The following is a 15067-nucleotide window of genomic DNA, read 5'->3' on the forward strand; positions in this document are numbered from 1 at the left end:
AAGGAGACAAGAGAGAGACAGAGGAGCTTGAGATGAAATATGAGATTAGGTAATACCACTTATTTTTTATGTATTTTATGTGTGTCAGTTCCAGTCAAGATGTAAAAGTAAGCAAAATGTGTGAAACTGTTTAATTGTGTGTATTTATACACATGCTAGCATTAGCAAGACAAAAGGGTCTTTTTATTAAGAGCCATTTTATTCCAAAAATGTTTTAAATGTAATTTCTAGAATGTTATTTAACACAATATGAGGTGTGGTGAAAAAGAATCATAATTCTTCTGTGAATTCATTGTAAGGGAGGAATAAAGGACATTAGTGGAAAGCTACATATTCAAATATATACATAAAAGGACCACAGCTTAAGTAAAAAATGATCCTGAAGACTCCTTCATCCTCTTCTGTCACTGCTCATCTAATCCAATTGAGCTCTTAGCTCTAGTCTAAGAATAGTTCAATTTGCAAAAAGTTTCAAGGGCCCACAGACATCAGTTGCTTCTTAGTGATTAGACGTGAGTAGTTTATCAGTAAATGCATTTTTGTATGTTTGTGCAGTAGTGCAGTATGCTGGAGCATAAGGTAAATGAAACATGTAGTGATCCACAGGATTAAAGTGTGTGCACTGGGACTGAAGGCATCAGTGGGAGATCAGGACCTTAGACTGAATGCTAGAAGGTAAAATCTATTAATATTCCTAAGATGATAGATCACGTTTAGTAGCTTTAATTTGGGTGAATATGCGAATCTATTTTGATTTAAAATTCATGAAGTTGTATGGTAGAATTAAACAACATATTCTGTTTGTAAGTGATAAATGCTGCTGCCATGACTTGGTCAGCTAAATCGGTAAAGCTATTAAAAAGCTACAGTGCTGAGCTGTGATTAATGTATGTACTGTATATCTCAGACTGTTTATTTAGGCAGGGAAGGCCTTGAACTTCTCGATCAGTACACATTGCAAAAACAAAGATATAAGAAAATTCACTCTTATTTTCCTTAAGTTTATTTATTTAACCAGTGCTCCTGTCTGCATTTGTGCACAAAGGCTACGTTGTTTTTTGGAATATCCTCAAATTTGATTACTGTAGGAATGCAGTGAGAATTTAGTGTCTTTTTCTCTCTTAGTCCATGAGATTTTACATGTTAAGGTTCCTATACTGGTGGTCTAAGAGAGCTTAAACTTATTTTGATGAGATAGAGTCAATATATATATATACTATACACACACACACACACATATATATATATATATATATATATAAATATAATAAATAAGTCAAAATCTGCTAATTTTTTTTTATATTATTTACAACAGGAACTGCATTTTCATGGGTTTCAATAAAATATTTTTGTTATAAGAGAATACAAGCAACTTTGTGCATCAAACCACTCTTTTCCTGGTAAAAACTGAACTTGATTTTCAAAAATCAATGAATTTGTGACAGCTGAATATAACATTTTTGACAAGCTAAACATGTCAGACTCTGAGTAATGTAATTTAAGCCACAAAATAAATTTCATTCTGTAAAATAAGTATAAATGAACTACACAAAAAGCATTTTGAATGCCTCCAGCACATTACTCCCAAATTAAACATAGTTCACTTATGCACATTATCGCTTCCGTCAAAAACTTAGGCTGGCTGTTGGTTAGAATATTAGAACTAAAAACATCGACATAACACACTCATGAGCATCAATTACTTCACTGAATACTTGTAAATAATTATTACCATTCATACAATCTATCTGTTTTCAAATCCACATCATTTGAATATCACAACATTGATGTCTATCAAAAAATAGCGTGCACAATACATGGTAGTCTTTACGAGGTCCAGCGCATTTCCTAAAATATCCACACTACCGGATGTTTTGAATGTTTTATCGCTTTCTAAGAAGAAGGAGAAAATGGTGGCCTGAGAGGCTTCAGCGTGCTGTCTGTCAGAGATGATAACATGCATAATGCATAACACACACATGAGTATAAATTTGTTCTTCACTCACTGAAATTGAATCAGAATGATCAGGGAACTGAGTGAAATATTTCTAACTGCATGCTAAAGAGAATAAATGCCAATCCAATTGAAAAACTTAGGCAGGTTAGTGAACATCGCTCAACATATGTTGGTTTTGACAGATATTTTTTATGCACAAACTACACATTCTGATTCTGACATTTCTGATTTGAGTATTTTCCATTCTTGACTGATCTCTTTTTCATAATTTTGCCAAAAGATGAATTGTTAAATGAGTGATCTTCAGATGAGTCCCTGTAGTCATCCATTTTGTCTCTCATATGCTGATGTAATATGTATTATAAACTTGACTGTTGAATTTTATAAAATGTAGTTTGATCACTATCTTCTCAGTAGTTTTAATGCTGTTTAATTTTCCAACAAAAGACAAAATTAAGCATGCTATTTCTGACAGGCCCCAAAAAGAAACTCAAGGCTTCCTGTAATAGTCAGACCTACATATCTGCAGGACCTGCTTAACCTTCTTTGGAGATCAAGCTCATTATTTCAGGGGCACATTTTGTTTGTGTGTGTGTTTAGCCTAGATATTTGTTGTTCTGTATATGATCTGACTTGCCGAGGCAGTGAACGACATCAGAAATCCATAAATAACCTATTTTTCGATTGTTGCATTTGGTGTATTTTATTTATTTATTTTAATTTTTTTTAAAAAAGATTTTGATACAGCCTGTTGCCACAGAGGTTATGTAATTAAATATTGTGTAATCTCCCTGTATTGGCACCTAGACAGTTCTAGATGTAGTTTAACATAATAAGCTTCAAGAGAGCCAAACAACAACAGACTGACCATAGGGTTTTGAAATAAACTATGTGTTAAAGGTGCTAAAGAGGATCTTTTCGTCGACTGAGAAACCAAAGACCGTTACTAAGTTTTTGAAATGAGCTCATGCGTAAGAAGCGTAATTTCAAGGGAACGCCTCCCAAAACTCGTGCACGAGTATTGGAACACGAGTGTTTACCACCGGCATTCACTGTGTCGTGTTAGTGGATTCATTATGTCGGACTCACCGCAGGTAACTCATAATCTGCAGTTGTTACTCCTGTCTCCTGACAAAAACATCGCATGCAGCGCCTGTGGAGTGTGGAAAGTTACTGGAGCGCGCAGCCGCTCGTCTCTCACAAGGAACGTCATGGCAGTGATTGACAAGCCATCGCGTAAACGATTGGCTGATGTTTTTAAGGCCCTACCTCGTGCACAGATGATGTATATTAATATTATTCCTTTTAGTGCACCTAATAAAATGTCTTTTATCAATTAGTAAAGACAGTTTTAAGTAATATTGCAAAAATGTATAAAACAAAACATCCTATTTAACACCTTTAATTTTTATAATAGTTATTTAAATGCATTTCATATATTTACACGTTTTAAATTAAAATTTAAAATTCACATTGATGGTAAAGTTCTGAAAAGTCATATTGAAGTTTTTTTCAAATAGTTTCAAAGATTACCTATACACATACATTCATAAATATCTAGAGAGTGAATTCTGCAGCAGTAATTACAGGAATATTATCATTATTTATGAGAGCTTATTTTTATATTTGCTCTCTGTTACATTAATTTAACAGTGTTGCATTTTACCTGAATCTGTTGAAATTAGCAGAGTAAAAGTGTGGTTGCAAATAATGTCATTAGAGCCATCACCAACCTGATGTGCAGGGCAGTTGGACATAGTGGTGTTTTAGAGGTAAAAAATGATATAAATACTGTTCGGCTTCTCGCACAAACCGAGTCTGTGCATGTTTTTTTTTTACTCTTATAGATGAAGTTCCCATTGACATACATTATACAACTGACAGACTGCTACGGTTGGAGTTAAAAATCATTGTTTGTGTTCTACTGAAGAAACTAAGTCACTTACATCTTGAATGCCCTGGGGGTAACCAGCTAAACATCAAGTTTTCATTTTTGGGTGAACTATCCCTTTAATGCATTTACAAATCACTGCAAAATGAAACCCTAAAGACTAGCTAAAAAATGAAAAGGTCACTATTCTATTGATTTATTAAATTACCTTAATTTCTTTGGTGCTTTAGCAAGCTTACTTTATAATGTAGTTTTGTATGTAGAGCTGTATGTACTACTACTAACTCGAACATTCTTTTGGGAAGTGCATATTATTGATTAGTTTAGGGATGTACATGCACTTGATATGAAATGTCTCCCCCTGGCTTCCGTCTTGAGTAGTTACAGTTAGACACACTAGACTAGAATAAATGAAAATTCTTTAGGAAAATCCCTGTATTGTTCAGTATTGTAGCAGGAGAAATGGAGATCTAGATGTTAATTAGAATTACAGTAGATACATAAACAGAAATTTGATATTGAGGAAAAACTGACATTTGGCATAATTTGTGTATTATGCACATTGAACTAGGGAGATCATCAGATTGACTGATAATGAAAATAAAAAATGTAGTAAAATCTGTATGTTTGTAGTTTTCTGTTCTCTAAAATTGATCTGTAAACAAATAAATAAAAAATAGAAAGAAGTTTATTTTTATGTGTCCTCCACCAGTGATTATGCAAAACAGTTGGCACATTCTTGCCTAAGCTTGTTCTTTTGATAGTTGGAAAAGATAAAAATAGATAATTGTAGACCGATTTAGATTTACGCATCACACATGCTAAATAATGTTTATTACATAATATTGTTATGAAACATTGGTGATGAGAGCAGAGTCCCTGCTGATCACTTTGTTTAGGCTCCATCCTCTTCTTTCAACAGATTTCTCTCCTCCTCCATCAGCCAGTTAGCTTGTGTTTCACCTTCTCAGGTATCTGTCTCGCGACTTCGCAGGATGTGCAGCACGTTTGTGACCCTCGCCGAGGTTCTGGAAGCCAGAGGAGGACCGCTGGAAGAGGACGAGGTTTGGTCCCTCCTGCTGGGCTCGGCTGAATCACTCGTAGACCTTTCCTACAAAGGTAAAATGTTGACCTTGCTGTTAGTTCTTTTTTCCTGCTGGTGAAGAGTGCAGTCCATGCAAAATTAAATGAACGTGGGTTTGTTTTTCTAGGTCACAATATCTGCAACATTATAACTCCTGCATCACTGCTCTTGTCCGCGACTGGGACTCTGGCGTTCAAGAACTGTGCAATGACAGATGAGGTGTGTGCCTTCACAGCCCCAGAGATGCTGCAAGGCCGTGCCATCTCCACCAAGCTAGCCATGGAGAAGGTCAGTTTCATTTAGCGACATCAGGAGGTTATTTTACACTTAACCTGCAAAATCTGCCAAGTCCCTCTACGAACATACTGGCAACAGTGATAGTAAATATATATAACATTTACTAGTCAATATACATTTCAAATCAAATCAGCTTAAAAAAAAATCTCCTTCCACAAAACGACAGAAGATATTTTCATACACCCTGATGTTATTGCTCATTCAGTGTTTCTGCATACTACTAATACTGATACGATAATACTAATACAATTATAATAATAACGACATCAATACTACCAATAATGAAAAAAAATGTGCAAAGGTCTGAGACTGCTGGGCTTGTGAATATTAATCAAGTTGCTTTAGGTTGCTCGAACTGAAGTTTTTTTTTTAAATCTAATTTTTATTTATTTATATTATTCAACATTTTTATTTATTTTAATTTAATCTATTTAATAGATAACTAATATTTCTATTTAATGTAATTTATTTCTTTACATATTTATTTTAATCTAATTTATGTATTTATTATTTAAATCTTAATATTTATTCATTTACCGTTTCTCTAGACTTTTTCCTTGCGGTCCCTGGTTTGAAAACCCTGTCCTCTGAAGTTTAGTTTAAATGTAGAGGGTTGGATTTATTTTATAAAGGTGCCCTTTTATATGATTGCACTTTAGTTGTTGAATACTCACAGAAGAGATACTGATGATTTGTGTCCTTTCTTCCAGATAATCGTGTATTCTCTTGGGATGACTTTGTACTGGTCAGTTGATTATCATCTCCCTCAAAACCAGGTCAGTTTCACAGAAATCCGAGTAAGAAATAAGAAAGTAAAGACCGTAAGATTGAGTGAACAAACCGTACCAGTGAAGAATAAGCCAGCTTCATTAAACTTTCATCACCTTTTATCTGAAAATATACTGGAAATGTGTCTTCTGCTTGTTTAGCCCATTCAGCTAAGTGACTCTCTGAATTGCCTTCTCCTGAGCATGTGTGAGGACATGGCCCATCGGCGAGCCAACCTGAACACCATCTTGGAGGTGTGTGAAACGCACCACAAAGCGTCTCTCCTGCCTCCTCCTAACAAAGTCATCAAACAGCTGGTAGAGGATGTCTTCCAAGACTCTGTGAGTTAAAAAAGAGCATTTATACTTCAAACACTTCTCAGTTGATAAATTTAGAAAAATGGTAGCCAAGAAGTTCATGAGATCTTCATTTCCAGGTGGATCGAGCTGCTTTAACTGAAAATGTTGTGCAGCTGAGCGGGAAAAGTCAGATGATCAGAGAAAGACTTCATGGTAGGAATACCCTTGAATCTCAAAATCCTGACCTCTCTTATCCTCTTATAGTTGTGACAATCCTGTAAGAAGTGTAGTCAAATAACTAATAATAATTTTGATGATATATTTTGTAATATTTAGGGGCCAAGCACTGAAGGTTCTTGAAAAACGCACAAACAAATTTGAGCACGCCAAAATGAACATGAGGCTATATATGGGCAACGGTTTAGCATATTCAGAATAAACTGTGTTATTACAACCATGACCTAAGGGTACCTGCACAGTTTTGGCACAGTGACACCTAGTGTTCAGGAGAAATGTAAAAATAGCTTTTTTTGCTTAAAGGTGCCCTAGAATTAAAAATTGAATTTATCTTGGCATAGTTGAATAACAAGAGTTCAGTACATGGAAATGACATACATTGAGTTTCAAACTCCATTGTTTCCTCCTTCTATTATAAATCTCATTTGTTTAAAAGACCTCCGGAAAACAGTTGAATCTCAACATAACACCGACTGTTACGTAACAGTCGGGGTCATTAATATGTATGACCCCAATATTTGCATGCCAGCCCATGTTCAAGGCATTAGACAAGCCAGTATTAACATCTGGAGCAGCACAGCCGAATCATCAGACTAGGTAAGCAAGAACAACAGCGAAAAATGGCAGATGGAGCGATAATAACTGACATGATCCATGATTACATGATATTTTTAGTGATATTTGTAAACTGTCTTTCTAAATGTTTCGTTAGCATGTTGCTAATGTACTATTAAATGTGGTTAAAGTTACCATCGTTTCTTACTGTTTTCACGGAGACGAGCCGTTGTTATTTTCATTTTTAAACACTTGCAGTCTGTATAATTCATAAACACAACTTCATTCTTTATAAATCTCTCCAACAGTGTAGCATTAGCCGTTAGCCACGGAGCACATACTCGTGATAGGCAGTTAAAAAAATTTATTTTAAAAAATCTATGCGGTATTTTGAGCTGAAACTTCACAGACACATTCAGGGGACACCTTAGACTTATAAAAACGTTCGATGGCACCTTTAAAACTTCCGAATGGTTTGGCCAAAAAAAAAAAATCACAAAATTGGTCTCTTTAGATTTGGTATAGCATGCCGAGTCAAACGATACCCATTTTTCCCATATCTGCCATTTTGGGCATCAGCCATTTTGAATTTTGTCGTAAAATGTCATTTATGAACGCATTGGTGTACTGTTACGAAACTCAGTAAGTGTCATCGGCACCATGCCCTGAAGGTACTCAAACAATTTCAGGGCTGTGCCACCTTGTGGTCAACAATTATAATGAAATTTCGAAAAATTCTAATAGCATTTGATTAATTTTGCCTATTGTAATGAAACTTGGGTCATGCCGAGAACATAGATACCACTTTTTTTGTCATAGTTGGTTGAACTTCCTGTCCTGCCATTTTGATTTTATTTAAAAACCTACTTTTTCAAACTCCTCCTAGACCGTTGTTCCAATTTTCATGAAAGATGAATCAGAACATCCTCAGACCCATGGAATTCAAGTCAATTCGTCAAACCTTTCTCATTTAACATGAGAACAAATTCTACGAACGACACGCCAAAAATGGACGTGAGGCTATATCTCCACAACACTTTAGCATATTCTGACCAAACTTGGTGATTGTTATGAATATGAAAAATTGTTGCTGTTTTTCTTTTTGCTTATAACTTCCAAACAGTTTGACCAAAAATCTCAATACAAAATCTCAAAAATTGTCACCCAACACTGACCACACAGGGGTGTGTTTCCTGTAAAATGATGTAACTCACTGATTAACTACCATAGTATGATGCATCATTGGAGAAACTAACCAACTAGTCACGGCTGTTTCCCAAAACCGTAGTAACCTCTGTCATTTGAACCACATTGGTTCAACAATATAGGACTGACGTTAATGACGTCACGTGCAGGTGTGGGAGTAATAACTTCCGCTAATTAATCTATTTGAGATTTCACAGCAGTTAATGACTACTTGATGTAATGGGTATTTATAGACAGTGGCGGACAAAGTACACAAATCAAGTATTTGAGTAAAAGTACAGATACCCAATTCAAATATTACTCCTTTAAAAGTATAAATGCTCATTTTTAGTTTTACTTGAGTAAAAGTACAAAATTAGAGAAAGAGGCTATATCTGAAAGATAAATGCATACATTTAATAATGCAAATAAGCAAACCTTTTATTTTATTACCAACACTTATCATACACTATCAAAACATTAAATGTTAATGTACTAAAATACTGATTTAAGTTACTGATAATTCAAGTGTGCAAACAAGTTAAATAATATACCATGTAGTATTTTAAATTGGGAAAACAAAATTTGTTTAAATATGTGGCAACAAATGGTATACAAATAAAAATACAATGTAGACGTCACATGGGGCAAAATGTGTTGTAATGCTAGCAAACATACTAGTTTTATATCATTTGAAACTGTTACAACAGTGGGGAAGATGCATTGGCATTCATTTGCATTATATTGAACCAATTCAGCAGGTTAATTGGAAAGAATCAACTCGTTCACAAAGCGGACATCACTTTTGTGTCTGAGAGGGGGTGGCAATTGCTTCAGTTTGAAATAACGATTTGTATATTTTTATGGAATGTAGCAGAGTAAAAATTACAATATTTTGCTTTGGAATGTAATAAAATATAAGTCAAATTTTCCTGAAATAAAAATATTCTTATAAAGTACAGATACTTAATTACAGTAACAAAGTAGAAATACTTTTTTTACTGTCCACTTTGTTTCTTTCTTACTGAGTTTTAGGGTGTCGTTATCTTTGCACATCAGATCCTTTGCATAACAGGTCTAAGTGGGTGTTGATGCCAGATATTTGTCTTAAAATCTGTCCTTAACTAACCGTTTCAGTGGTAATCCAGACGTTGTCCTTGGATTATAATGATTATCCCAAAAATTAAATTAGTAAAACCCTGCAGGTTTGACCAACATGTGCGTAAGAAAGAACCACTGCACCAATAAAATAGTGTCCACAATAGGATTAACGGTTTAACCTAAAACTGAACATGGGATTACAAAAGGTTGTAATCAGGCTCAAAGAGCTGATGCTTCAGAGCAAACCTAAAATATAAGCGTAGTGCTAATATGTTTGGCCGCTTTCCAGAGGTCTTGTGCAACCATGTGCAGTATAAACTGCTGTGTGTATACAATGAGTGCACAGTATACATTATGTGATGTAGTGATCAGGTCTCTGTTGAGCAGGTAAGCGTGGACCATATCCTGGTTATACAGAGGGGAATGGAGCTACAGGAGAGACTCGCAGACTTTCTCTGGACTCAGAGTCAAAGCAAGGTGAGCTCATGGTGACCATTCAAAAGTTTGGTGTCAGTAAAAAATTTTTTTTATGTTTTTGAAAGAAGTTTCTTATGCTCACCAATTCTGCATTTATTTGATCAAAAGTACAGTAAAAACAGCAAAAAGTTAAATTGTTAAAAGGTTATTACAATTTAAAATAACTTTTCTATTTTTATATATTTTAAAATGTAATTTATTCCTATGTTGACAAAGCTGAATTTTCAGCATCATTACTCCAGTCTTCAGAGTGACATGATCCTTCAAAATCAATTCAGATATGCTGGTTTGTTGCTCAAGAAACATTTCTTCTTATTTTACTCTTTCTTTGATGCATAGAGCGTTTATTTGAAAAAATATATATATTTGGTAACATTATGAATGTTATACTGTCACTTTTGATCAATTTAATGCATCCTTGCTTAATAAAAATATAGATTTCTCACTGAACCACAATTTTTAACAACAATTTATGTCAGATATTTAGATGTTTATTAAAACTATTGTTGCTGTTTAAAATCGCATGTGTGTAAAATTGCTCAGCATTTAGACATATAGTATTTATTTAGAGCATTAATTTTAGCTGATTTGTTTTTTTGTTTTTTGTTTTTTTCAGAAATTTCCCATCAACAGAAAACCTGGTCTCTCAGAAGTAGACCTAGTCAGACCACATCCTATCAGGGCTCAAACAGGTTGGTAGTGTTGTTATGCACTTTTAAATTTAATATGAGACTATTTAGCGATTAGTGCTGGTTAATGTCAGTCTTTGATGCTTTGGTATCCCAGAATTCCACTGGGGCTTCACCACAGACGAAGCACAAGTTGTTGGCTGTCCCGGAGTACATGCCCCAACATTCCCAACAAGAGTGAAGCCCGAGCTTCTAGTCCCTGCATTACTATTAGTGAGTCTGCAGTCAGCCTCTCCCAAAAGAAAGCTAAGGTAATGAGCTTAACATCTGTGCTGTATTACAATATGAATGCTTGTTAATTGTCTATTTTTTATTTGTTTCAATTGTAGAGTCTTGGACCTGAATTTTCCAGGATGATTGATGAACCTCAAATAGTTTTAGAGCTGCCAGGATCTTTAGTGGTAAACTGCGTTTCCATATTTTTGGTTACATTATATAATGAACTTCGGTTTCAAGCATTCAGCACTTTTGTTCAGCTTTACCGCATTCTGAGGTTGCAGAGTTTGTGTCTTTGTATATTTATCTCCTTCTCCCTTTCTCTCTCGATCGATACAGTCGAAGAAAGGCAAGTCAGGCTTCTCTCAAAGAGAAGTTTACGTGATCATGCCAAATGAACAGTGTGTGGCAGTGAAATGTGACATCAAATCCCGTGGGAGAGATGTGTTCGACATGGTTGTGGCGCACGCTAACCTTGTGGAGCACTTTTACTTTGGCCTTGCTTTCATTGATGGTAATGTAGTCTTCTATACTGTATGTCATCTTCTTGTGTGTTGTTAATGACTGAAAGATGATCAAAGATGTTTATATTATCTACACTTTGAGCTGTCTTGCATAAATGATTAATTATTTTTCTCATTTAGATGGTGAATTTTTCTTTTTGGACCCTGAGACAAAAATCTCAAAGGTTGCCCCAGATTACTGGAAGAAAGTGGCTTCTGCAACATTTACCGTTTTTCTCCGTGTCAAATTTTTCCCTGATGACATCTCCTACATACTGTATGTCTTTTTTACTGTTTACATTTACTGTATATCATATTTAGATTGTCTGCTTAAACACCCCTTGACATCAGGCTTTTATCTATGTTTGTTGGCTTTGGAGTCACTTATGTGGTAGGGTACTCCAAAAATAAACTTTTTAATACATTTACACTACCTTTTAAAAGGTTGGTGTCAGTAAGATTTTTTTTGTTGAATGAAATTAATACTTTTATTCAGCATGGATTCATTAAATTGATCAAAAGTGACAGTAAAAACATTTATACAAAAATGTATAAATGGTACAAAAAAACCTGTTTTAATTAAATGCAATTAAATGCAGCCTAGGTGAGCATAAGAGACTTCTTTCAAAACATTGAAAAATCTTACTGACCTTAAACTTTTGAACACATTTAAAGAAGTCTTTCTCTTTCAGGAAAATTAACTGAAGAGAAAACTGCACTTCTCAAGTGATTTCATGGGGTCTTTAATGACCATTATTCCTAATTGTTTGCAATGAAGTCTTCTATTCTAATACTCACTTTTTGTTTTTGTCTTATTATTTTAAAAGGCATAGATTTACGCGGCACCAATACTATCTCCAGCTGAGGAGAGACATTCTGGAGGACAGAGTGTACTGTAATGAGGAGACCGCATTGTTTCTAGCTGCACTAGCACTGCAGGCAGAGTTTGGAGATTATATGCCTGAAGTGAGTCAGATATTGAGCATTTTAATTTTCAACAGACCTAACTGGACAGTATTTTGAGAAATCACTCTGACTTTTTCAGGTTTACGGGAAGAACTATTTCCAGATGGAGCAGTACATCTCTAAGAGAGTCATAGAGAAAGTGGCCTTGCCCTGTTTAAGAGAGGAGTTGCCAAGGTTACATGCCAATAATGCCCAGATGCTTCCAGAGGAGGCTGAGATGGAGTTCTTAAAGGTTCTTTCTTTTGGCCTTAAAAAATAAAACAAATGAACTTTCGGATCAAAATAATTGTACTTTTCTTCAGATATTTGAATGTTGGATCATAGTTATCAATACCTTCTATGTCTTTCATGCCTTTATAGATTGCACAGCAGCTACCAGAGTACGGCGTGCTGTTTCACAGAGTAGCCCGTGAAAGGAAACCTATTATTGGAGAGCTGGTTTTGGGAATTTGTGCCAAAGGAATTATGGTATATGAAGTCAAGAACAATTCTCGGATGTTAAGCCGCAGATTTCAGTGGACAGAGACAGACAGTCTGTCAACAAGTGTGAGTTTACGGCTGTTATTCGTGTGGCTAATATTGCATGTTTAGCTCTTTTTTGTTACTTCATTAAATAGAGCTATTTCAAGTTAAAAACACCTACATGATGTTTTGGGTGAAGGTTTTAATCACTTTCTGTTAATCCTGCCATAGAGACGAAAATTTACCATTGAGTGCAGCCCGAGTGGGAAGAAGCACTCGTTTGTGACGGAGAGCTCAAAGATCGCACAATACCTCCTGAACCTCTGCTCAGCCCAGCACAAGTTTCACAGTGAGATGACCTCTCGTCAGCTAACCTACTGTTTAGCCTCAGGTGTGTACAATTATTGAAGTTGAATATACAACGGAGTCCAACAGAAAGTGACACCACTAGTGAAAATGCTTCTATTTTCCATTCTTTTCATACAAATAGAATTTTAACACAAATTTTTTCCAAAGAGCTTATTTTATTGAATTTATTGGAGTTAACAGGTGGTTAATTATTTCTCTTATCTCTCATTCTAGATGACAACATAGCAAAATATACATCAATATGCCGTGCTCGACACAATCAGATAAAGAGGCTGTCTTGCTCGGAGATAGTGCTCAATAATATTGGTTTGAATGTGTTACCAAACGACTCCATAAGCAAGTCTTGCGATGACCTGTCAGCAAAGATCGGAGTTCGTATTCGGCAACAAACCGAAGTAAATTACATTCCTGAACCAACAGCTTCAAGTGAACTGAAAGACCAAAGCCCAAGCAACAGGTGTGTCAATGGATCCGGTTTGCACATCATTCAAATCCCAATGCAAAATCAAATATGTATTAAAGGCCTATTGTGTTGATCTTTCCTCCTTGCAGCCCACCAGACACTTTCGGGTCTCCAATCTATCGCATCATGTCCAATGTTTCTTTGCAAAAGCAGGACTCAGAGGTTCATTCCACCACCTCGTCTATAAGAGGTTAACAGTTCTTCATGACTGGTCTATTGGGAACTGATTATAAACATTTCAACTTAATAACACTCTTTAAACATTAAAAACAACAGTTATTCTCAACATAACATGATACAAGAAATTGGTATTTCAACTAAATCTTTTTTGTTTTCTTTTCTCAGTGGACACACCAACAAGAACAACTCCAGAGAGAGAAATCATCTGTGTTACTTTAAAGAAGGATCCCAAACTTGGCTTTGGTGAGTAAAAATGAGCATGCATCTTATACATAACATGAAGCGTTTGCAGTAAACCGGCTCCAAAACCTTGATGTATTACTGTTTTTGCAAAGGTTTTGTAATAGTCGGGGAGGACAACACAGGGAAGTTAGATCTTGGAGTTTTCATTGCATCCATCGTTCCCGACGGGCCAGCTGATAAGGACGGCAGAATCAGACCAGGCAAAATCCTGACCATTTTCTCTCTTTCATGCCAAAAGAAACAAACAAAAGAAGCTGAAAGTCTTTTTCTTTTCTGTTTAGGTGGTCGGCTGATCTCTCTGAATAAAATCAGTCTAGAGGGGGTGACGTTTAATGTAGCTGCTGCCATACTGCAGAACAGTCCGGATGAAGTGGAGCTCATAGTGTCCCAACCCAAACGTACGTCTTCATATTGTACCATGTGATTCCATATCTTTACACTATCTCACTAAAGGTGAAGTGTGTCATTTTTTTATATTAAAAATACATTCTCTTATACCAGCTTAATATGCTGAGACAAAGCCATTACTGTATATTTGTGTTTTTCAATTACATTTGGTGATATGAATTTCTCACTTCACCTTTAAAAGGAAGAAAACTGGCAAAGCTAACCACTGTCAGGTAAAATGTTTTCATTTTTTGTTCATGTTCAGAGGATTTTCGGGACAGTAAGACCTCCCTGGCTACAAGTAATTTAGGGATGATGCTGGAAAAAGGCTTTGGCTCCCAAAGCACCCTGAGTGCAGAGTACAGGCCTGTGATGGAGGAGCTGGAGGAGACTCTCTCCAGCATTATGGCTCCTAAAATGGGCAAAAGGCTGCACATTCCTGTGGTGCGGATTCTGGATATTCAGGTGTGATTTGCAGTGATGCAGCTTGTCCAGATTATTAAAAAAAAGATCTGACATTATGAACCAATACTGATTTGAACCAAAATTATTTTTTTTATTTGTTCATCCTATGCAGGATGGGATGTCTAATAATTCTTCTAGCTTCAGCTTAAAGCCAGGTGAAGTAATCTACATGGAGCTCAGAAAGATCAACAGCAGCTTGGGAATCAGTGTTGCTGTGAGTTTTTACTCTGTGTGGCGTTCATTTCAGTTCTTGAATCTTAAAACGTGGATAGT

General features: G+C 35.6%; 1 protein-coding gene across 1 annotated transcript in view; it reads left to right on the forward strand.

Annotated features, from left to right (window-relative positions):
* The window catches only part of ptpn20 (protein tyrosine phosphatase non-receptor type 20), a 42398-nt gene continuing 27331 nt past the window's right edge, over positions 1-15067 (forward strand). The window contains exons 1-23 of the mRNA XM_067385329.1: positions 1-49; positions 4820-4967; positions 5060-5220; positions 5940-6005; positions 6159-6338; positions 6434-6509; positions 9762-9851; positions 10468-10543; positions 10638-10791; positions 10870-10941; positions 11096-11270; positions 11401-11536; positions 12087-12225; positions 12305-12457; positions 12586-12771; positions 12919-13078; positions 13270-13513; positions 13609-13709; positions 13865-13942; positions 14035-14142; positions 14224-14340; positions 14595-14794; positions 14907-15008. Coding sequence (XP_067241430.1) covers positions 4844-4967; positions 5060-5220; positions 5940-6005; positions 6159-6338; positions 6434-6509; positions 9762-9851; positions 10468-10543; positions 10638-10791; positions 10870-10941; positions 11096-11270; positions 11401-11536; positions 12087-12225; positions 12305-12457; positions 12586-12771; positions 12919-13078; positions 13270-13513; positions 13609-13709; positions 13865-13942; positions 14035-14142; positions 14224-14340; positions 14595-14794; positions 14907-15008 — 2898 coding nt within the window. The 5' untranslated portion in view covers positions 1-49; positions 4820-4843. The remainder of the gene's footprint in view (positions 50-4819; positions 4968-5059; positions 5221-5939; positions 6006-6158; positions 6339-6433; positions 6510-9761; positions 9852-10467; positions 10544-10637; positions 10792-10869; positions 10942-11095; positions 11271-11400; positions 11537-12086; positions 12226-12304; positions 12458-12585; positions 12772-12918; positions 13079-13269; positions 13514-13608; positions 13710-13864; positions 13943-14034; positions 14143-14223; positions 14341-14594; positions 14795-14906; positions 15009-15067) is intronic.

The sequence above is a fragment of the Chanodichthys erythropterus genome, chromosome 5 (assembly GCF_024489055.1).
Source record: "Chanodichthys erythropterus isolate Z2021 chromosome 5, ASM2448905v1, whole genome shotgun sequence".
Lineage (NCBI taxonomy): Eukaryota > Metazoa > Chordata > Actinopteri > Cypriniformes > Xenocyprididae > Chanodichthys > Chanodichthys erythropterus.